This window comes from Panthera uncia, assembly GCF_023721935.1.
Source record: "Panthera uncia isolate 11264 chromosome A3 unlocalized genomic scaffold, Puncia_PCG_1.0 HiC_scaffold_12, whole genome shotgun sequence".
Taxonomy (NCBI): domain Eukaryota; kingdom Metazoa; phylum Chordata; class Mammalia; order Carnivora; family Felidae; genus Panthera; species Panthera uncia.
This window is the reverse complement of record NW_026057579.1, coordinates 19,859,359-19,875,278: the sequence shown is the minus strand read 5'-3', so window position 1 is coordinate 19,875,278 and position 15,920 is coordinate 19,859,359. Positions and strand designations below refer to the sequence as shown.

General features: G+C 39.1%; 1 protein-coding gene across 1 annotated transcript in view; it reads right to left on the bottom strand.

Annotated features, from left to right (window-relative positions):
• Positions 1–15,920, bottom strand: part of ASXL2 (ASXL transcriptional regulator 2) — a 134,705-nt gene that overhangs the window by 12,102 nt on the left and 106,683 nt on the right. The window contains exons 8-11 of the mRNA XM_049651924.1: positions 12,122–12,285; positions 7,009–7,105; positions 4,349–4,454; positions 1,748–2,465 (exon numbers count right to left, since the gene is read on the bottom strand). Coding sequence (XP_049507881.1) covers positions 1,748–2,465; positions 4,349–4,454; positions 7,009–7,105; positions 12,122–12,285 — 1,085 coding nt within the window. The remainder of the gene's footprint in view (positions 1–1,747; positions 2,466–4,348; positions 4,455–7,008; positions 7,106–12,121; positions 12,286–15,920) is intronic.

Sequence of the window (15,920 nt, the reverse complement as noted above, 5' to 3'; positions counted from 1 at the left end):
AAAAATAAATAAATGTTAAAAATGTTTTTTAAGGGGCGCCTGGGTGGCGCAGTCGGTTAAGCGTCCGACTTCAGCCAGGTCACGATCCCGCGGTCCGTGAGTTCGAGCCCCGCGTCAGGCTCTGGGCTGATGGCTCGGAGCCTGGAGCCTGTTTCCGATCCTGTGTCTCCTTCTCTCTCTGCCCCTCCCCCGTTCATGCTCTGTCTCTCTCTGTCCCAAAAATAAATAAAAAAAACGTTAAAAAAAAAAAAATGTTTTTTAAGAAGTCATGAAGAATGTCATACAATTAGTAATAGGCAAAATGAGAGGGAAATCACGTAGTAAATGAAATGGGTCAAGCACTAGGAAATGAAAGTTTCTAAGGGATATTTCCTGAAAGAACAACTTTGGTTCAACTAAGTTAAATTAAAGGGGGGGGGGGGGGAGGAGTATTTCTATGTGGATTATTTTCTCTTTATATCCTAATATGAATGAATAATACCCAGTGCCTGGGTTCATAGTAGACACAATAGTATTAATAAATACCATTAATAAAAATGTACTATTTATCAAATGAATAAATGGATTACAAACTGATACTAAGCACAAGGCCAAGTATTACTAAACCTTTATATCAGAAGTAAAAATGTGTTTGGGCTTTAAAGGGCTCACTATTGGTTAAACGCAGTCTTTATATAATATCTTAGCGATACTGCTTTCCGAATGTGAAAGATTTGGTACGCAGCAATATAACACTAACATGGAAGTTAATGACGTATCCTAAGCAGCAGAGCTTAGCAAGGCTATTCCACCTTACCAAGAAGAAACCTTCTCTCAAGAAACCAGCAGTGACTCAAGACAGCCACAAACGTTTCCTTTAAAAAGATGGGGCACCTGGGTGGCTCAGTTTGTTGAGCGTCCAACTTTGGCTCAGGTCATGATCTCAAGGTTCCTTGAGTTCAAGCCCCATGTCGGGCTCTGTGCTGACAGTGTGAAGCCTGCTTGGGATTCTGTCTCCCCCTCTATCTGCCTTTCCCCCACTCACACTATCTCTGTCTTTCTCAAAATAAGTAAATAAACTTAAAAAAAAAAGGTAGTTCTAGAGCCACAGAACATCAAATTAGTTATGGCAGTAAGAAAAGGGCCAAGGTACACTTAAATATCATTGCTCTCGCTACAAAGATCTTTTTTTTTTTTTAAGTTTATTTATTTATTTGGAGAGAGAGAGGGAGAGAGGGAGAGAGGGCAAGGGAGGAGCAGAGAGAGAGAGAGAGGGAAAGAAAGAGAATGTCAAGCAGGCTTCACGCTATCAGTGCAGAGCCAGACACGGGGCTCAGACCCATGAACCATGAGATCATGACCTGAGCCAAAACCAAGAGTCAGATGCTTAGCCAACTGAGCGACCCAGGTGCCCCAAAGACAGATCTTTTAATCACATCAATGACTTCCTTCTTTTATCATATTTCTTATTCTGCCACATGAGACAGAATAATATCGGTAACTATTTTAAGATATAAGAGTAGCCAGCAGGGGTGGGTGGGTGGACGGATGTAGTCTACATTAGATATCCAGGTACCTTACTTACTCAAAAACTAAAAGATCTGTAGGAATGGAGTTCTAAATGCCTGTTTATTAATAATTTTATTCGTGTAAGACCACAGTTACATGCTTATCAAATATATACAACTGCTTCTGCATTAAGAAATAACACAAATGACTTGAAATTTAGTAAGTAGGACCAGAAACTCAATTCTTCCCACTCACTTACCTTGAGAGGCGGTACTTTTCGCACCTGGATCCTGTCTGCTCTACTGAGAAAGGGCTGTGGCGAGACGTGAAATGGCTGCTGGTGCTGGCGATTCTCAGTGACACGCGGCCTTTTCTCCCAGCTCACAGGGGCCTCTTCTTGGAGGAGACAAGATTTCCTCTTAAGGCTCTCTGGGCTGTGATCGATCAGAGCTGATGGAAGTTCTTTCATACTGGTCTCCTGTGGACCTGTTTCCACTATGGGCTTCATTCCTGGCTTATCCACCCCAGGACTCTTGGGTTTGTTTGGGGACGTAACTAAAGCTCCTTGGCTTTCATCTTTGTTGTAATTAGAAACTGTAGTGAGATGATTCTCTTTCTCAGACTCCTGTTCAACAGAGGCAACTGGCTTCTGCTCCAAGAGCTCATCATCCTTAGGGCACTTGATGGGAACAGTGCCGCCAAGCTCTTGGGTATTGCTTGCTGAGGACAGTAGGGGCTCTGTGGGCTTCGAGTTCGGCGGCACCAGATCTTGGCTTTCATGCTCTTCCTTCCTTACTGGGGATGGTGCTTGTGCCACTTCTTCTTTAGACTCTAACTGGGGAATCACTGGGACTGTACTGGCAGGTGAGGCCTCTGAAGGAAGCATGGATTTTGGTTGCTCTGCTGGGGTTTTCTTTACTTTGAGATCACTGGGCGAGGCTGTTAATTTCTTTGAATCCTCAAGGCTCAGGCCAGAACTAAAAGGTGGAAGAAAAAAATATTCTAGTTGAGAAATGGCTCGTGTTATTGAAAGCATTATGAGATAATAGTATATGGCAATGCCTAGAAGGAACCCTGATACATCGGAGGTATTCCTCACATGTTATCTTCACTATTATCATCATTAGTGAAGCTCTGGAGTTCGACTGCCTGGATGCAAATCCTGGCTCTGGTAAGATCCATGTGACATTGAGTAAGTCACTAGTCTTCTGTACCTCACTTTCTTCAGTTATATACTGAAATTCATCACTTGATACTATTGGTGTTATTAAGTTAATGCATGTAAAGTACTTAGAACAGTACCTAGCACATATTAAAGCTCAATAATGTTAATTATTATCATTACCTTTGCATATAAGAGGAGCTACCTTGTCTAGAAGCAAGCATCACAGACTACTCACAAGGGAAGTGAAAAAAGACCAAGACCCATGCACCCTGATCAACTCTGCTCTGCAGCACCTGAGAAAGGCTGGCCCAAGAAATCTAAGGGCCCCTGAGGAGACAGGAGTTGGCTGTCAACACTCTCAAGCATTGAAAATTAGAACTTGGGAGTTTCTGGAAAGCCTGTTTAAACTTCATTTAGTATAGTTCTATAATTCCGAGACCAATGCCTCTGAGCTATCCCAGGAGTGAACTGATGGGACTTCCATAGTGTGGCCTAGAGCTAAGCTACTCAGTAGGAGTCACTAGAGACTCCTCCTAATGTTTTAGGATATTGTTTAAACAGGCAAAAGCAAGGTACCCTCTTTGGTGACTTCAATCAGGACTGCACAATGGCTAACAACAAAACTATACAATACCAAAAAACAGTTCTTCTATAAAAGCTGGCAAAAAATAAGAGCTAAAAACAGAAAAACCCAAGAATTGTTACAATGCTCTATCTGCCTAAGGAGGGAGGGCTCAGAGCTCATACTAAGAGTGGAGAAATATCAATATGTGAAACTCTTTTTCTTTTCTTTTTTTTTTAAAGATTTTAAGTAATCTCTATACCCAACGTGGGGCTTGAACTCACAACCCCAAGATCACGAGTTGCATGCCCTAATACCTGAACCAGCCAGGTGCCCCAATAAGTGAGACTCTGAATCTCAGTAGGAATTACTTCCTAAGTGACCATAAAGGGGATCAATGAACTACTTGGAGACAAGGACAAGAGCCATTAGTTCTCAAACTGTGGGTATGAGTGTTCTTAAGGACTGCCATTAGGTATGAAGAAGGAAAAGAAGGGAGCCAAACCAACAGAATCTGGATGTTCAATTCTACTTCGAACAATACAGCTCCACTGCCATCTATTTAAATGTCCCCTTTAAAATTTTATTTGGACTTTTTGTTAGGAAAAAAAAAAAAAATTTAGACAACATATCCTTGAGAACAGGGTTTCTATCTTGATTCAGCTATGAATATCTCCCAGAGGGCCTTATACAGAGAAGAAGCTGTTTAATGATGCACTGGGCATAATGATCCATATTATGGGATTCCTCAGTGATTCTGGATAAATTATCATCTTGTGGGATGATAATTAACTACTAGAAAAGATGTACAGAATTTCAGTATTCTCTTAACTTATAAAGTCACTGGAAGAACTATTCACCCTATTCAAAGAAAGGGACTCTAATTCAAGATAACACTTTTTTTTTTTTTTTTTCCTTTCATAAAACCATCCCACCCACAATAGTAATGTGTTAAGAGTCAAGTAATCCAATTCTGGGCACCCATGACTCATAAAAAGAAAATAATTCTTCCTAAAATAGAATTGGTGAAGGAAATTGAGGACCAGATTTTCTAGAAAGGTAGTAAGATGAAACACTGTGTGACATATATGTAGGAATGAACATTTGGTTTATAGAACCTGTCTTGATATTACCTCTGACCATAGTAGCTTTCAAAGAATTGTTCTTTCCATGGCTCTACTTTTTTCTCCTTCTCAATCTCTTGTCGAATTCTCACCTGCATCTCAGGTGTAAACTCACCTATAATGTACCAAAATAAAATAAGATAAAATTTTTAAAAAGGATACTCAATAGAAATATGGTGTTTCCATTTTTTTAACTTTGCAGATTACAAAAGACTCGTGCAGAGTCAAAATACCATCATGTGAAAATAATAGAAATTTCCCAGAATTCTAACAGAAATTTCTCAAAATTCCTCACTGGAAGGGAGCAGCTAAATGCCATCAGGTGAAATAAAAATACTTGTGCACCACTCCATGCAGTTTTCGGTCTCAGCTGGGCCACTTGTGCCTTTTCTCTGGGCTTTCCTTGTAGCACCTCCCTCTAACACCAAACATCATTTCTCTACAGATTTCTTTTATCACTAACCTTGAATGTTTAATTTCCACTAGAAATTTGATATGACTCTCATCATATGTTTTCAGTAAATAATGCCACTGAGTATTTTATTATTTTAAAGCTCTGTTTCTCTAGGCGACTTGTATTTTATGCCCTTTATCTCCTACTGCATAATGAACAGCTATGGCCCCGCTCAGAGGCATTTAAGGCACCAGTAAAAAGAGAGGGAGCTATTTAGGAGTTGCTAGTTTTCTAACTGTCCCAGAAATTGTGCCACTCTAGCGCCTTGGCGAGGAGGCATTCAACATGTCAAACACCCAGCTGCTCGGAACATGACAGTTACGTGCACATACTACCAGCCGCCTTCAGTCCTCCCACTCCATCAGCAGAGAACCGTCCAATGTGCTGGGTAGGCCACCTTCACGCTGCGGCTTGGAAACATTGCTCTCTGTTATATTCTACCACCCAGGACACCAAGGAATAAGAGGTAGCAATGGTAGACGTGAAGTTGAAGGTCTCTTGGGGGTAAGAAAACGGAAAGGGAAAGTGTCTGAGGACACAGTCCTGGTCATGTAAGTAGGAAAAGAGGAATCTGTCTGCCGGAATCCAACGGAGAACTACTTTTTTGTCGAGTCCACTGTGCATGACAGAATGAGGAACAGAAAGTACTGCATTCTGTTCACACGTGTACAGTGTTCAAAGTGTTTGCTGCTCACATGACTCTAGGTATAGCAGTGACTGCTCCTATGCAGTTAACACTGCTAATAATAGTTAACACCGATACTAATCAAGGTATCACTATCGTTAACATCTACTTCAAAAAACTAGCGGTTGGGCAGGGTATAAACCCTTTACCAAATTCTTCTTTTTTTTTTTTTTTTTTTTTTTTAAGTAGGCTTCATGCCCGGCATGAACTCACGACCCTGAGATCAAGGCCTGAACTGAGTTCAAGAGTTGGAAGCTTAACCCATTGAGCCACCCAGGTGCCCCTACCACATTATTCTTAAAGGTAATGATAATGTATATGTTTTATAGTGCTTTTGTAATTTTAGCTCTTTCAGAAAAAAAGTAATCAGTGTGAAAGCCTTTCTACACAGAATTTGCCCCCTAGGGGCAATGGGATGGCTCAGTTGAGCGTCCAACTTTGGCTCAGGTCATAATTTATCTCACGCTTCGGGAGCCCGAGCCCCTCATTGGACTGTCTGCTGTCAGCACAGAACCCACTTCAGTCCTCTGGCCCCCCAACCCCTGCACCTCTCCTGTTTGCACTCTCTCTCTCAGAAATAAATAAACACACACAAAAAATTAACCATTTAAAAAAAAAAAAGGACAGAATTTGCCTCCGAAAAGAACAAAAACAAGAGGAGGGAAAATGTCAACAACTGCAGTGAATGTAGATATTAGCTTGTCAATTAACCCTAAATGCTAGAGATCTGACAAAAAGTCAGATGAACAGCATTCCTAATTGCTCTCGTTACAAATGTATTTACTTTTAATCTTTTTTTTTTTTTTTACGTTTATTTTATTTTTGAGAGAGAGAGACAGAGTGAGAGCGGGGGAGGGACAGAGAGAGAGAGGGAGACACAGAATCTGAAACAGGCTCCAGGCTCTGAGCCATCAGCATGGAGCCTGACGTGGGGCTCAAACCCATGAACTGTGAGATTGTGACCTGAGCCAAAGTTGGAGGCTTAACTGTCTGAGCCACCCAGGTGCCCCATAAATTTATTTATTTTAAAGTTTCTCACACTTGTTTTAAGCTATGCCTTGGCATAAATTCATTATGACTTTTCAAGTGCTGGTTTGTATTCCATGTGTAACTGAAAAACAAACATAATACAGCACTGTAACTAATTTTACACTCCACTTATTAAGGAGCTTAGTAAAATCTCACTTCCTAGACATTAACCTAGAATCACTAAGTCAGAATCTTTAGGACTAGGGCCTAAAAATCTGGGTTTTTTTGTTGTTTTTTTTTTTTTAGTTTCCCAGGTGACTGTGATTTCTTGAAGAAACATTGCTAGACTCCATCTGGAGCTAAAACCTGGTTACACAGGCTCCGGATAAAGGTCAGTGTAGTGTTTCACACAGGATAGCTACCTCTACCCCATGGAAACATCCTGTCCTTTGCCTACCAAAATTGCTCAAAAACTCATTGAGGCGCAGAGGTGCCAATATGCCCTCACAGCGGCTCCAAGTGCATATACAACCTAGGAAGCATGCAGGGTAGAACACTTACCTTCTGAGAGTCGTTCCTTCCAGCCTTGGGCTGCTGAAGTGAAGAACTCATTGTTAAGGGCTGAGCCATTTAACTTCATCAGACCATCTGGACCAACCTGGGTCAAAGAACAAGCCAAGAAAAGCTAACAATGAAAGCCAAATGTATCTTGTGGAATTTGACTTTATTTTAGAGAAGAATGTATACACATTTATACATATATATTTAATTTTATAGAAACATGACTAGATCATACCATACTGCCTATTATGGATACTCCTGTTTTATAATGTATCACTTTTTTCTAATAAATTTCTTTCCTGATTACCTCTCCTCCCTTCTTCCTCTACTCTCAATTCCATTTCCCATTTATTCTACTCAAAGAATCATCTGCAAACAAATACATATACATCTAAGAAGTTCTTTTCTTGAGAGGTTTATTATTTGTTTTGTAAAACTGTGACCAATCTACACACACTCCTCTGAATCTAATTTTTCTCACGTAATACACTATAGAAGTCTCTCCAAGTCAACAGGCACAATGTTAGCCTTTATAATAGCTGCATATTTTTTCATTGTATGTATGGACCTCATTTCATTTACCCAGTTTCTTTTTTTTAGCTTTGCTTTTAAGAGAGAGACAGAGACAGAGTGAGCGCCTGGGAGGGGCAGAGAGAGAGGGGAGACAGAGAGAATTCCGAGCAGGTTCTGCACTGTCAGCGCAGAGCCCTATACAGGGCTTGAACTTATGAACTGAGAGATCATGACCTGAGTTGAAATCAAGGAGCTGGATGCTTAACCAACTGAGCCACCCAGATGCCCCCCATTTACCAGTTTCTTAATCATAAACATACACCTTGTTTCCTATGTTTTCCCATAATGAACCAAGCTGCAATTAGCATTCGGGTAAAAATGAACATACCAGTGCTTCTATTTCTGTGGAGTAAGTTCTAAAAGGAAAGCAATATTGTGTGTGTAAGCAGGTATTGTTAAGACTATTTTCCAAAAAGGCTACAATTCATATTTCTATCAGAAATATATGCTTATCCTATGAACAACAGATCTTAACCAGACTATTTTCTTTTTGGCCACTCTAATGGGTTTGAAATGGTAATTTCCTTTACCTTGACTACTGGAATTTTATTCACCTTTTTGCAAGTTTATTAATATTTAGATTTGCGGGGCACCTGGGTGGCTCAGTCGGTTAAGTGTCCAACTTCGGCTCAGGTCATGATCTTGCAGTTCATGATTTCATGCCCCACATCGGTCTCTGCTGACAGCTTGGAGCCTAGAGCCTGCTTTGGATTCTATGTGTCCCTCTCTCCCTGTCCCTTCCCTACTCTCACTCTCTCTCCCTCTGTCTCCCCTTCAAAAATAAACATTAAAATTTTTTTTTAAAGAAAATTAAAAAAAAATATTTAGATTTGCCATCTTGTGAAATTCTTATCATTTGCTCATTTTTCTATGAGGCTGCTTATTTTTATTATTAACTTGTGAGAATCTTTTACATAGTACTCTTAGTAAAACTAGAACATATATTAAAAATATTTCCCTCAATCAATCTACTGGCTTGATTTGTGATGTCTTCCCAAAAGGTTTTAAGGTTCTTTATATTCGAGATTTTGGATTTCCTATCTTGGTTTAGAACCATAAAATCTTATTTAAGGACATAAAACACAAGATATGAAAAATCTGGACAGAAAAACTTAATAAAATTGCCATTCTCCCCAAAGTTAATATCTATATTTCAATCAGAATTCCTTGCAGATTTTGCATTAACAGAATGATTTTAAAGTACATATGGAAAAAAATAAGAGAAAAATCGCCTTTCCAATTATTAAACATACCACACACAAAGCCACTATAATCAAAACTATTATTACTAGCGTTAAAAGGAATAAAGAAATGAGTGGAAGAGGAAGGTGTGCATGTAAACACATATTGCATATAACTGAATAAAATATATAACAAAGATGGTGTCTCAATCCGTGACAAAAAAATCGTTCCATTAAATACGTGGTGGAGGAACAAACGGCTGTTATTCAGTGGAAAATAAAGGTGAATCCCAATTTCCAAGCAATACAAAAAAAATTCTAGATAGATTAAAAGTCTAAATGTGGTCAAAAACAATTTTCTGAAGAAAATTTATAACTATTTGGACACCCTACAGATTGAGAAACTCACTTTCTACACCTACCTGGGCCCATATTATGTTCCCCTAGCTCTAGAGCAGAAATTGGTGAACTTTTTTCTGTTAAAGGAGAGACCGCAAATATTTTAGGCTTTGCAACGCCATAGGGCCTCTGTTGCAAGTACGTAACTCTGCCTTGACGCATATCGCAGCTACAAACAATACGTAAACTAATGTTAAGTGGCTATGTGCCGATAAAACTTTATTTACAAAAGCAGGTTGTGGGCTGAAATTGGCCAATGGGCTACAGTTTGCTGACTGCTGATCTGTACTCTAGGGAGCTGGCAGGGGGTTAACAGTCTTCCCTATAAGAACTATAAGAACTTATAGTCTTCCCTATAAGAACTCTTATAAGAAGTCTAAGAGGTCAGCCAACCTCTGCTTGAATAGCTCAGTGATGAGCAAGTTACTCCATCACAGGTCACTCCATTTTAACAGCTCCAACTGTTAAAAGAAAAATGTTATTTTAACTCCACATTTGCTTTCTGGAAACACAAAAAAGTTTATCTCTTTCATTTGACAAACCTTCAAATATACCTAAAGAGTGCTCCAGTCCCCTCCTATATTCTTTTCTCTGGTTCAAATAATGTTTTTCTACTTTGTGGCTGGGCACTCCATATACAGAAATGTTGTTTTCAATGTTTCATCCTACTAATACCCAGAATTCTATAAACACTCCAAACTGCATCTGACAGTGAAGTTAATTTGAGTTCCATACTTCTATAGATAAGGACATTATTTCTCAAATTACTGTGTGTTCCCACCATAATCAAATAAGTCCAACTAATGCCCCAATAAGAATTCCCCACAAGGGCACCTGGGTGGCTCAATTGGTTGAGCATCTAACTTTGGCTGAGGTCATGATCTCACGGTTTGTGAGGTCAAGCCCCACATCGGGCTCGCTACTGTCATCATGGAGCCTGCCTCAGGTCCTCTGTCCCTTCCCTGCTTATGCTGTCTCTCTCAAAAAAAAAAAAATAATAATAATAAACATTAAAAAAAAAAAAAAAAAGAATTCCCCACAGGATTGCACTCTATAGGAAGATGAATAGATAACGTTCAAGATACCTTTTAATTCTAAAACTGTATGTGGCAGTCCTCCTTCTGAGACAGGATAAGGACCATTAGTCAAAATACCATTCTAAGGAACCTGCACTAGAGTTCTAGAGATGGGCCCTCAGTTATGTCCCATCTTATTATTCCCAACCTAGTAACTTAAGTCTGTAAAATAAAGATGAGAACAATCCTTATTGAGAAATTCTCTAAAAACTTTGCCGAAATGTTGGCCTCCTAACTTGTTCGAACCAAAAACTAGGCATCCCAAACACTGTACTTTCTCTAAGAAGTGTTAAGGTGGGGAAGGCAGGAGCTGGGGACAATCAGCTTACTTACTTCTTTGTCCCTATTGCAGGTTACTACCAGCACCTGACTTACTTGGTCTCCTTGAAAATAGAATCTGACCTGCTTGCACATGTGCTGAGTCATAGCACAAGGTGACTGAAAGTGGTATCAATGCAGTTGAATAGAAAGATGATTTTCAGAATTTTCAAAAATAGAAATATTTTGCTTTGACATTATAGTCAATTAGCTAGGATAATGTGTGTAGCTTACCTACTCTCCTTTAATCTTACTATAAACTAGAGGGATATATTTAGTTTTTTTATTGTGAACTAGGGAAAACCCTTCTTTCTCATCTTGTTTTTATAATGATTAGGAAAAATGGGAGAGGGCCTATCAGATTACTTAGAACAAAGTATGTGCTTGGAAATAATGAATTAAAAAAAAAAAAAAAACTCAGAATTTAAAAACCCTCAGAATTGAATAAATCTTAGAAAATCAAAACGGTCCTATTATAGAGGAGGAAACAGATAATTAGACATGGGGGGGGGGTTGACTTGCAAGTAACTCTTTCTCTGATGAAAGCCTAAGTCTCTGATCGTTACCTAATTCCTGACCTAAATCTCCCTGGTCCCTTCCTAGACTCTTCTCAAATTTGGTATTTCTTCTAGCTATCTCTTTTAAGACTATAACGTAATTACTGGGCTTTTAAAATTCTTCATATATATATAATATTTTAAGTTTACTTATTTTTTCAGAGAGAAACAGTGCGGGAGAGTCAGAGACAGAGAGGGAGAGAGAGAGAATCCAAAGCAGGATCTGCACTGCCAGCACGGAGCCCAACGAGGGGCTCAAACCCACAAACCGTGAGATCGTGACCTGAGCCGAAACCAATCGGACGCTTAACTCACGGAGCCATCCAGGTGCCCCTTAAAGTTCTTTATTATGAAAACAATAAATGTTTGTTTTTTAAAAATCTAACAAAATAATGAAAATAATTAACACTCTTACCCCTTTCAAAAAATCCATTCAAGAACCCCTATTTAATGTCAGAAATAAGACAACTCTTCTTCCTGAACTGTATTCAATGAATGCCTACCGAGTATGATAGCTACACAAATTTTATTCCACAATTTTGACATTCTGATGAGATTTTTTTCCTTTGTAAGACTTACAGGGCAAAATTCTTAAGAACACTTCCATAAAAATATTCTTATTTCTTGTTCAGTAGCTTTGACACCACTTCTTTACGAGCATACATAAAAAGCTATTTAAAAAGTCTTAAGGAGGGGCGCCTGGGTGGCGCAGTCGGTTAAGCGTCCGACTTCAGCCAGGTCACGATCTCGCGGTCCGTGGGTTCGAGCCCCGCGTCAGGCTCTGGGCTGATGGCTCGGAGCCTGGAGCCTGTTTCCGATTCTGTGTCTCCCTCTCTCTGACCCTCCCCCGTTCATGCTCTGTCTCTCTCTGTCCCAAAAATAAATAAAAAAGAAAACGTTGAAAAAAAAAAATTTAAAAAAAAAAAAGTCTTAAGGAGTTCTAAAGGGGATGAGTGAAGAAAGCCTCAGAAGGGTTTTTGAAAACTGCTTATGCTTGAAAATAACGCACCTGACGATCCACCTCTGGAAGGAGTAAAAGCAGTCGCTGCTGGCAATCTCCAGGAAGGACTGAAAAGGTGTGTTTGTTGATCAGTGCTCGTAGATTTGTGTTAACCAGAATGGAGTCTGGTGTCTCAACATCAATTTCAGCACATTTAGTCCTTTTCATTTGCCCTATAAAAATAGGGGAAAGAATCATTTAGGCTTCCTTTACGTTCCTGTTTCTATCTAGAGTACAGTTTGCTCTGCAGTGCAAAAAAATGACAGTTGTAACTACTTTAAATATAACGCTGTGAAGAAGGGAACACTTACGGTATTTAGAAATTTTCTTCCAAGACTAACAAAAAGCAAGGTGTGGCACATACGCAAAATGATCAAAAAAAATCCAGAAAAATTCAAATCTATATAATAAATCATATTGGGATCCTTCTTCCCTTTCCATGGGAATTCTTTCATCAATTTTCATTACCTAAAAATGTTACGACTGAATAGCTTAGTGGTTTCAAGAAACTTGGTCACAATCAGAAGGTTATATTCTTTCAAAAGACTGACAGATTTCAGTACAAAAAAAAGTTTCAAATGTAAATGGCAAAAAATATCATAAACAAAAGACTAACTTGACAAAAATATTTGCAAGCCATGACAAAACTTTTGGGATTCTCCATATTAAAAGTGAATCGATATGGGGTACCTGGCTGACTTGGTCTGCACAGCGTGCAACTTTTGATCTGAGGGTCATGAGTTCAAGCCCCACACTGAGCCTAGAGCTTACTTTAAATAAATAGGTTGCTAGATATTAAAAAAAAATTTTAATGCATCTACAAATCAAAATGAAAAAGATAATCACCTTGAGAAAAATGAGCACAGGGGATTACAGGCAATTCACAGGTGACTAACCATAAACAGACGCTACGATATTAATATTTTTAAAATTCCAGTAAAACCAATGAACAGTTTTTGTCTATCAAAATGGCAAATACTGCAATACAGTGATGAGATTACACAAAGAAAAAGCTAAGACCACCTTCAAATACTGCTGATGGGGCCCAAATGAGTACAGTTTTATTAGAAGAAAATTTGATAATATATAGCAAAATTTTAATGTGCACAGGAATATAAGACTCAGAAATTCTACATTTAGAAACATATGCACAAAGCTATACAACCCTGAATGTGCATAACGTCTGCTCCTGGATGAAGCAGAAACAAAAGTAATCTATTTTTTTTAATGTTTTTTTAATGTTTTTATTTTTGAGAGAGAGAGAGAGAGCGAGAGAGAGAGAGCAGGGGAGGGGCAGAGAGAGAGGGAGACACAGAATCTAGAAGCAGGCTCCAGGCTGTGTGCTGCCAGCACAGAGTCCGACGCGGGGCTTGAACACACAAGTCGCGAGATCATGCCCAGAGTCAAAGTCAGACACTCAATCGACTGAGTGACCCAGGTGCCCCCAGAAGTAATCTCTCTTATTATCTCACACAGACTACCCTGACAAACCAACAGACATTCCACTATGACAGAGAATCAACAGAAACCAAAAATAAAAGGTTTAGACCTAAAAGTACTGCTATTACTGCAACTGTCACAGATAGAATACAAAATAGCGCTATATAAAAGGATTTAAAAAATAAAGAATGTGATTGTAGAGATGGGGATAAAATCATCAGGAATGAGCACAATCAGGTCTCAGTGAATTTCAAATAATATTAGTAGTAATCATAACTACAAGGACCAATAATGGCAGCTGTAAACACTTCTGTAAGGCTTCGTAAGTGCCAGGCACTACTCTAAACATAGACATGTGTTAGCTCATTTATTTTTCATGTAACCCTATGAAGTAGGAAACTATTATTATACATTTCACAGAAGAAGAAAGTGAGGTCCAAAATGGCAAGTAAGTTGCCCAAAATTGTACCACTAATTAGAGTGAAGGAATTTGAACCTAGGCATCATGGCTCCAGAGTCTGTTATTTATCAGTATAGTGTAGAGGCACAGGTATCATACAGTGCATGATCTCTGATTACTAGGTATTTAAGTTAAGAGTTCATAACAGGAACATAAAAATCCCTATATATTTGTATTTTAAAGACTTCATTTTTAAGTAATCTCTATGCCCAGTGTGGGGCTTGAACCCATGACCCTGAGATCAAGATTTACATGCTCTACTCGCTGAGTCAGCCAGGTGCCCGCAAATCCCTATGTATTTTAAGAAAATAAAAAATTTTTAAGTTTGTTTATTTACTTAGAGAGAGAGAGAGAGAGAGAGAGAGAGAGCACGCGCATGAGCAGGGGAGAGGGGCAGAAGGAGAGAGAGGGAGAATCCCAAGCAGATTCCATGCTGTCAGCACAGAGCCTGAAGTGGGGTTTGATCTCATGCACTGTGAGATCATGATCCGAGCTGACACTTAGCCAACTGAATCACCCAGGCACCCTTAAGAAAAATTTTAAAACTTCAAGATAATTCCTGGGACAGAGAAGAAATCACAGTAAAAAATTTTAAAACTTCAAATTGGATGATATTAAAAACAGAATTTGAGAGACAAAGGTAAATATCCCCCAAATTAAAATAGTACCAAAATATATAAATGAAAAGTAAAGGCTTCTACATTCCCAGCTTTCTACCAAAAGGGACATTTTATTTATATTTTTATATTTTTTTAAGTTTATTTATTTTGAGAGCGAGAGAGAGAGCAAGCGAGCGAGTGTGCACACAAGCACACATATAGGGGAGGAGCAAAGAAGGAAGGAGAGAGAGAGAATCCCAATTAGGCTCTGTGCTGTCAGTGCAGAGCCCAACGAGGGGCTCAATTCCATGAACCGTTAGACCATGACTTGCGCCGAAATCAGGAGTAGGATGCTTAACGGACTGAGCCACCCAGGCACCCCAAAAATGACATTTTTAATTTGAAATGAAATCACAATATACATACAAATTATATTTAGTATTTTCTTTCACAGAATATCTTAAACATCTTTCCAAACTATCACCTACAAAACTCTTTAAAAAGCTGCACCATATTCCAACATACATACTATGACTAACTTAATTAGGCACCCACTGAGGATCACAGAGGTGATCATTTTTTGGTCTGCATAAACAATGTTGCAATGACCCCAGGGACTGAGAGCAACATCCTACATGTTATTTCCATTAATGCTTATTTGCATGAGAGGAGATGAACCTGCATTTACTTCTTGGCCATGAGGTGAAAGTTAGATACACCATGCTTTCTTTTTTTTACGGTTAATTTTTCCTAGTTTGTTAGTATGCAAGCCAGAAATTTGCAGTCCATAATTTCTCAATTTTTTACATTTACATTTCTACTGCAGTTGAATGAAGATACTAAAATTGTGACTTTGACTGCATTTAAGTAGAATGTAGTCTCCATAAGGAAGGAACTTTGTTCATCACCACATCACTAGGAACTTGTGTTTGGCATATTAGTATACCTTCTATAAGTAGTTATTTAATTAATGAATATTTTTAATCCTTGGCAGTGGAATTGATGATCAAAGGGTATGCTCAGTTCACGGCAGATACTGCTTCTAAAGAAAAATGCACCATTTTACAATCCACCCAGAATCAAACCTGATTTTTACAAAGAAGTTGTCTGGGGGCGCCTGGGTGGCTCAGTCGGTTAAGCAGCCGACTTCAGCTCAGGTCATGATCTCGCGGTCCGTGAGTTCGAGCCCTGCGTCGGACTCTGTGCTGACAGCTCAGAGCCTGGAGCCTGTTTCGGATTCTGTGTCTCCCTCTCTCTGACCCTCCCCCGTTCATGCTTTGTCTCTCTCTGTCTCAAAAATAAAAAAAAC